Below are 8,839 nucleotides of genomic sequence, written 5' to 3' on the forward strand. Positions count from 1 at the left end.
AGTATCAGTTTTTCTGCATTTTATTGCTTGCGTGCGAGTGCGTTGGCACACTCCATTTGATAAATGTGCCAACATACTGTATGTGTGGGTAAATCTGCTGATTGTGCTCATGCATGTTTGACTTTGCGTTATGAACAACGTTCACTGCTTATTCAGTGAATGATTCCATGTCTAGCTCTAATGAGAGTAGCTACATTGGTGTTTATTGATTGGAACCACTTCAGAAAGGGTACAATCACATGTTCACCAGGCATAACGAGACATTAATTTTGTTGTCCTCTATCAAACAAAACAATATATAATTATTCCTGCACACAGACACACTCCTTCATGTTCGCTACCCACAATACTACATCACATCTTATCACAACTCCTTTAGTCCACCTTTCTATTTTTTGTTTCAAATGTATTTGCTTATTTCTTTTAAATAATGAAGGCTTTTTTCTGACCAAGCATGTAAAAAGGATGACAATGATGAGTGAATAATGAGAAAAAGAAAGTGGTGCAAGAAGAGAATAAGTGATTTTGGAGTAGGATAGAAAGAGGCTGTGACAGTTTCAATAATTAGGTCATTGTGTTTTTCGAATGACAGGCAACATTAGCATTTAAAATGAATAAAATAAAAACAATCACTAGAAATTGAGAGAGTGAGAGCCAGACAGAGATAGTGAGAGATTAGATGTCAAGGAGCAAAGAAGAGGGATGAAATGAGGAAAAGGGAAGCCTAGTAAAGTAGGAACATGAAGCATGAAATCAATGGATCTGGATACAAGGTTTAGTTCCTTGTGTACTCCACAGTAGGGGAAGTGACTTAGGAGAGAGTAAAGAATACAAAACTTGATGGAACATAAGAGGGCAAAAAGAATTGCGAAAGTTGCGGGAGCTTTATAACAAAACCATACGATTTTTTTCTAAGGATCCCTCAAGTACTTGGATTCACTGAGTGTATGCTTGATAGCAGACACAAAGACCTTCATGCAGTACAATGAATCCTATCACAGCTTGGTCAAGTTTCTTAAAGCGCCTCCTTATCTATATATTTTAGCTAACTGTACTCACAAGAAAACTGGTATTTATGGACAAAAGACACAGGTGAGTAGTTTTTTCCACCTTTTCACCACTTATTTACTGAGGTCTAATAAAACTAAAAAAGAGCAAGTTTTTGTGACATTTCAGAAGAATCACAGTTCATATCAATGGAATAACTGTGCTGCCATAGATGACAGTTGCTTCAACACAACAGCATGTGTCTTTTCTAAAAGTCAACCATAATGTAACAGTTGTACACATCAAAAGATCTTAGAAGTCTTAGAATCTTTGAAAAAAAAAGATAAAGTTCAGATAAAGATAAAGTGCAGTATTTGTACTTTCTCACCTCCACAATGTGTTTCGAGTGATGTCTTTTTCTGAGGCAATGGATGAGATTTACTTGTGTCACTTTGACACAGTGGGGGAAACCAGAACAAGCTACTACAGGTATATGCGATATACAGAAGAGGATTAGGACACAGACAACTTGATCTCCAAATGAGCCGCGGACAACTCGTAACTTAATCTGTACATGTAATCAAAAGAAGATTAATCGAAAAGTCTACATCATTTAAATACTCTTGTCCCATTTTAAAATTTCAATATCACAAATTTCTGACTCAGTTAGCCATCTTCCGTACCACTTAATTCCACTCAGGGTCACAGGGAACTGGGGCCAATCCCAGCTATCAGTGAAGGCTGGGTAAACGTTGAAACAGGTCAAACTCATGTACAAAACTATGGCCAATTGTGAGTCACCAATTAACCTCAAACACACATTTTTGAGCTGTGTATGTGTGCGCGTGTGCGTGTGTGTTTTTTGGGGTGGGGTTATACAGATTCATTGCGGCTCTCCCGTTAAGTAAGACATGACATAAACTGTTCTTTTTTCTTACAGCAATAGAAATCAGAGCATTAGCAAATTGTCCTCACTTTGTACAAATCAATCACTGACTGCAGTTCAGATGAGGAGATATTGTGTTCAGTCCTAGAGTGTTGAACATTTACAAATCATACACAAGTTGGAGCTTTCAAGGGTAAATCATAGGAATCGACTTCATTGTGAAAGAATCATACCAGGCGAGTAAACTAGAAATTGCTTTTGAATGGAAATTAGGAGAAAAAAGTTTTGGCATTTGACTGAACAATAGTGTTCCTTCATCGGTCGTGCAGTATTCAGCTCACAGCTGACGAAACTTTATTATAGAGTCACTCAGAGGCAGACGTTTATGTCTATAGATGTGGCATTGCTATTGAACTGCAGCCAAAAATGAGAGTAATTACCTCTCCCAGATGCAATGGGTCAATAGCTCTATTTTTAGTCGACATTTATGCTTCACTCTTCTGAACCTTTGACTGTATATGACATCAGAGGACTTGTATTTCTCAAGTACATATTTGACATTGCACACATATTGGTCATCAGGCAGTACTCATGGAGTCGTAGGTGAAGACACCACGACGAAGCTTTATCAACACGGGGGCTGTTTCTAAAATGCAGCCATAAGGTTTACTACAAAGTCACACGTACAGAGCCAAGCACACATATGCGCACACACACACAAAGCCGCTGCCGGAGGCACTGCTCCAACAGCAAGTGTGTTTCCTCTGCTGGCCAGTGAGAATCAAGACAGCCAGCCCGTGGAGTAGTTTATTTTTACTCCTTCTATGGATGTCCATAGATTAGCTGGCCAGGAACATTTGTTGATTTCAAAGACCTCAAAGTGCTCCGAGGTATTGCGGTAACCATGTGCACCAGCGGCTATTGTAAATGGTATTCATATACACTGTTGTAATCAGGAAAGAGGTAGGAACAAGAAAGAAGTTCAGTACGTTTGTAAATCTCTAAAATGCTTTTTGTGTGTGTGTGTGTGTGTGGAAAAGGCAGTAAAACAAGAAACCTCCCTGAGTTTTTTATGAACTTGTAGTTCGGTTGATTTGAGTCAAATGATGCAGCTCCAGCTTGGTGTGATGGATTTGTTTGTTGCACATCATCTGATTGGCTGGAATAACATCTGGAACAAGCCCAGATCAGTGCTTTGACCAGAAATATGTTGAAAGTTGTTTTAGTAAGCTGGATATGCTAGTTAAATACAATTAATATTTACTTTCTTTTCAGGTTTATTAAAATAAACCTGCATTGTTATTTTATTGTCTGATCTCTCAAACCTAAATACTGAACTAAAACAATATGTTTTTTCTGCTTTTAAGGTATTTTGTTGTGTCATTGTATTGAGCTTGAAATTAAACCTGGGATTTCATGATTCTCCACATCAGACTGTTAAACTGTAAGTGTGGTCACCCTTATATTGTGAACGGTTTCAATACTACAACAACTTTTCCATTTGGTCACTCTTTTAAATTGGTTGATGTTCAGATGTATAATTGTAGAATCATGACACTTCTCGTTATTCTTGATGGATTTGTGTATTTTACCTGTGGTATGTAGTTTCGTCTCTCTTGACAAACAGCGTGGAACCACGCCAGGCAAAACAAAGACTGGGATCTCGTCAGAACACCTCCTACATGCGAACAATTATCATGTTAAAAAAAAACATAAAGCCTTCATTACTTGAAAATGAAAAGAGAAGAGAGAAGAAAAGAGAAGCGACTCACCTTTACTGATCTGCTCTGGCGTCCAGGACTCATATGTTCTGAGCAGATTTTTCTTCAACCCTGGAGGAGCCTGAAGATGGTAAAATAAAGGAGTAATGGGATAATCAAATGATGAGACAGAAGGTGAAGAAAGAGGAGATTAAAAAAACAATTTCTCTTGTGATTTGAGATGTGAGCTGGTGGTCAGAGGTCTGCAGGTTTGAATCTCACTGCCATATCCCATCTTGTCCCATATGTGTATGTCAATGTCTAACTTACCTTATACACTCTTCCAAGGACTCAGCCTATATTTTGTGTTTGAGCATTTTGAGCATAATTTCTCTGCCGACAATTGTGATGAAAACAATGAGTAGACATTAACATCATTTCAGAGATTATCAGCTTTGCTGGACATGTGGTGTATCCATCTCGGTGATTTCATAATACACCCAGTCAATAGTGCATATCTCTCATCAGAATAGGCTATTTCTTTCAATATGTTGCTCCAACATAGTACTAAAGATGAGTTTAAATGGTTCTACCATCAATCAAAATGATAACACCTTGAAAACCCAGAAAATTACTTTCTGAAACCGACAATGTGCACAGACTGCATGAAGACCATTCCATTCATTATTCCAATACTGAGACGGACGCATGTCTTATAGCTGAGAAAGAATGTATTTTTCAGTCATTTACTTGTCGCAGGACTATGATAAGAATGTGTGTGAATCCATGTAAAGTATGTCAGTAAGTTTACCCATGAAATTGTGTGTGTCGAACTGCCTGAAAGGCAGACAGGCGCAAGAAGAGCCTGTTTGTGCAGCATGCTTGGCTGCTGAAGCAGCTAACCCCATGAGCATGACTTCCATCAGAAGCACACTAAGAACTAAAGCATGCATCAATAACACACAAGCTGCAGGCTTCAGCATCTTCTTACAGAGTATATAGAGCAGCAAAGACACACATGGACAAACTCTGTTCATAGATACTGACAGTCATAGTGGGAGAAAGCTCATTAAAACATAGTTGCGGTATAGTCATAGACAAGTGCACACGGCCTGTGAAAAAGTATAGAAATGTGTTTTGTTTTCACCTTGAGTAATGTAATATGAATTAGGTGAATACAATCCAGCACCAGCCTTTGCCTGTGTATGGCTTTCTACAAATACCTCATAAGTGATCTTGAGACTGGACTGCAGAAGTATTGCAGGAAATCTGGAGTGAACTTCAGCTGTCAGCCAGAGACGGAAGCCGGCTTTGGGACGCAGCACATTCAGTTCCTATGAGCAAAAACAACACTTAAATTACAAAAAAACTCCAACACTCTCATTCGTTAAAATCACGGAAGATGAACTGAGACTTAGATTGTATATAATACTTAGACATGTTATCATGCAGAGCATTAATTACAGATATTTAGTTTCATTTCAAAAAGGATGTTACTGTTGTGTCGTGGTTCAGATGTCCAATTTCTTAAATCAAATTAAATCAAACTTGATTGATAGAGCATTTCTCATACAAGGAAAATTTGCAACACAAAAGTGCTTCCTCTTTTCTTTTTCTTATTTCATTGCAATGTCACTCCATCTCCATTAGATAATTGCCATGTGACCTTTTTTTCATCATGGACACAATTCCCCCTTACTCTGATATATAACGTATATTCACAGTATTTGCGTCTGTCTCCTTTCTGTTTTTCAGGATTTCTTCCTCTCACTCTCCCTCCATCTCCATTTCCAGCTTTCCTCCCCTTACCTCTCCCTTCACATTCCTCACCAATCTCTTTCTATTCTTCTCAAGGATTTGTGGCTAAAAATAGCACGGTGGCACCTTAGGGTCTTGTGTCATCTGATGGGCTACATGCATGCACGCACGCACGTACACACACACACACACACACACACACACACGACACACACGACACACACACACACACAACACACACACACACACACACACACACACACACACACACACACACACAGTCAACTGTACATCAATGTGTTTCTGCATCATTTGGGAGACTAATTCATTATCATCTGAGCTTATATGATTACAGAAAATCAAAGAATACAAAGAATACAAGAACTGACAGCCCTCAAAGTAACCCTTTGGTCACACATTTGTGTGTGTGTGTGTGTGTGCGTGTGTGTGTGTGTGTGTGTGTGTGAGCATGAGTAATGTCTTGTCAAACACATTTCTAACTACAAGACAGATTTTAGTATTTGATAAAAACGAGTCACTATTTCTACCAGTCGGTGAATAAAGTGAATAAAATTAAAACGTTAAAGTAATAGTGAACAGACAGAGATGAATGAAAGGAAACATCTGCACTGCCACCTTAAATATCGACAAGCTTTCCCCTCAGCCTCCAGTCTTACATTTCCCATTTCTTTATTGGCCAACTGTTAGATTCAAAACAGGAAGCATCAAGGAGACAGATACCCGAAAGTGGAAAAGAAATGTGGAAAACGGCACTGGGAAATGCAGATAGACTAAGCATGGATACAGCCACAGGCAGATATTAAAACGAAGCCTTCTAACCCATTCTACCTGCCTGCAGTGGATCCGGTGATTTTTCCCAACTCTCTTCTTTTACAATCACCATATTTCACATTTTGCCCCTGCTCCCTGCCTCCCCAGTTCCCCATGTTTGCATCACTTTTTCATTTCAAGCTTGACTGCTGAGACTCCAACCTTATCGGTTTCAGTACAAATACCGAGACAAAGACACTGTTAGAGAAAGAGACAGAGTTTTAGCCGTACAATATGAGGCAGGGAAACACAAACTAGCGAGAACATAGCTGGGGCGTAGAAGTATTTATGGACAACAAATCAGGCAGCAAAGTCCAAAATGGAATGCTTGACGAAAAGAAAAGAGAGTAGGGGGATATAGAAGGACGTGTGCAGAAGAGAAGAGTTGCTATAAGGCGTGATTTAAGCCGCACAGTTGCATAGAGTGGACAGAAGGAGTCTCAGGGCTGACCTCAAGGCACAAACCAGCACACTGACAGGTGAGAGTTTGCACACACAAATACGAAACACTTATGCAGGCCAATCACAGCCAAGAATTGAGCCCCCTCCCCAGTGAGATGTGACCTGCAACACTGACACAACAGCAAAACTGAACCACAGGGGGAAGCGCACGGACACAAGCAACTACAACAAACGCACAAGACATAATTTACACCAACTAATCTAACAGGGAAGTCGGCAGCCACTTGATAACAATGTACAGAAGTCACATGAATGACACATAAATACAAAAAATAGCTTAACGCGCGCGCACACACACACACACACACACACACACACACACACACACACACACACACACTGTGATGCTCGGGGAATAAAGCGAACAAGAAAACACGGCCCTACAGAGCCAGACCAAAAGCAGCTAAGCAGGTAATATGGGCAGACAGGAGGAATGGAAAGTATGTATGTGCAAGCAAAGGACAGAAGGTCATTTTAGATATGAAAATGTAGGCAGCCAACACAACGTTGCACTTCTGTATGTGAGTAGAAGTGTTGTAATGTTATCGATGAATTATCTCAAACTTTACGAGCTGGGATGAAACAAGTACATTACGGCCCATGTTTTTTTTCTTTTTTGTTCCAGGTAAACTTCCCGGTTGCCCTTTTCCACTGACGTTTTGTCCTAACTTGAACTCGTCCAGGGAACACATTGCCAAAACAATTTATTAAAGTCAGTTTTTTTTTAACAATGGACATTTTGTAGTATGACTTATAGATCTGGACTTGATATATTCCACTTTGCTGGATCACTGAATTCTGCATTTGAACAAAATATTATACATTTTTTTGCCACCCACAATTCCTTTCAGGACAAATGTCAAGGCAGCACTTGCTATTGTTCTATATGAAACTAAACTACTCATCGGGGGATTTGTGTTTGGTACTTTATTTCCTTGGTATAACAATGCTTTTCAACAATAAATGTTATGCCATTGCAAAGCTTTTTATGGCCAAGGCGTCTGTGGAAATGCCAAACAGCTTTTTCATTGACAAATGTTTTGAGTTTCAAATGCAGAGATAGTAGGATGAGATTAACTCATAGCCCCATTGAACACCTTCGTGACTTTGGTGTGGCCATAGTGACCAACACAATTGTGTTGAGGCACTTGCAACAAACACATATCGAAGAATAGGATGAAATCCCACAGCAGTGTATGAGCAGGCTGGTGACTGCCATGATGAGAAGGAGGAGGAGGAAGAAGTGGAGGAGGAGGAGGAGGAGGAGGAGGAGGTGTTGGATTATTGACAAATTTCTCTTGGTTCCATACAGGACTGAGGCTCTTGTGGATTTAATGAATGAATTGCTAAATTGATTATAGGTCTTGTTTCTTCACACTACAACCATATACACCAAGCAAAAGTCAACACTAAATAAAATGCTGTTTTGAATTCGCAGAGAAGATTTGGCAAATTATTCCTACTTACTCAGCTATGCTGTTCATTCTAAAATGCGTATTCTTTACAAATAATGGCACTATTAAAAATGTAGATAAACAGGCTTTCCCAGTGGTATAAGATATAATCCAAAGACACTTTATTTCAGCAAGCACATCTTGCACCAAACACTGGCTTCCTTATCTTTTGTGTGTAGTTCATGGGGAGGACAATCATCCATTACCAGAACAATATCTCTATATAGACCTTCCCTCATAATGTCATAAAAATAGTTCTTCCCTGGTATAACAGTTCAATAATGGGAAAGACCACAACACCTTAATTAAAAGCACAAAACACAGAAGGCAAACTTCTTGGAAGAGGCAGATACATTTAAAAGTTAATAGCAGTTTCTGGAGTCTTACAAGACACAAAGACTCAAACAGGCAGAACAACTTACTTTTTCCAGGAGGGGTAACCATGCAGTTACAAGGTGAAGGTTTTTCAGACAAAGCCAATCTCCATTACGGGAACACTCTCTGAGCGTCGCTAAGGCCACATCAGCTTGCCCCTGACCCATGGAGATCTAGACAGTCAGAGAAAGTGGTAGAAGTCGAGGAGGGTGGGAAACAGAATCACTGGGATGGAAAATTTGATTCTGAATTATAATTTTTCTTAAGTTATAATCTGATTAATAATTTTAATCCTCTCTGTCCTCAAAAAGAGACACACTATAATAAATGTAAAATTAAATTATCAGTGCGATTATTTCTCTTTAGCACTCAGATGAAGATGCAAG

General features: G+C 39.3%; 1 protein-coding gene across 4 annotated transcripts in view; it reads right to left on the reverse strand.

The window, feature by feature from the left end:
• The window catches only part of dync2h1 (dynein cytoplasmic 2 heavy chain 1), a gene marked incomplete at its 5' end in the record, with an annotated part of 100,662 nt that overhangs the window by 24,999 nt on the left and 66,824 nt on the right, over positions 1-8,839 (reverse strand). For all 4 annotated transcript variants that reach the window (XM_080504075.1, XM_080504073.1, XM_080504074.1 and 1 more), the window contains 4 exons: positions 3,466-3,551; positions 3,646-3,715; positions 4,797-4,907; positions 8,501-8,626. In XM_080504075.1, coding sequence (XP_080360201.1) covers positions 3,466-3,551; positions 3,646-3,715; positions 4,797-4,907; positions 8,501-8,626 — 393 coding nt within the window. The remainder of the gene's footprint in view (positions 1-3,465; positions 3,552-3,645; positions 3,716-4,796; positions 4,908-8,500; positions 8,627-8,839) is intronic.

Source organism: Blennius ocellaris, assembly GCF_963422515.1.
Source record: "Blennius ocellaris genome assembly, chromosome: 2".
Classification (NCBI taxonomy): domain Eukaryota; kingdom Metazoa; phylum Chordata; class Actinopteri; order Blenniiformes; family Blenniidae; genus Blennius; species Blennius ocellaris.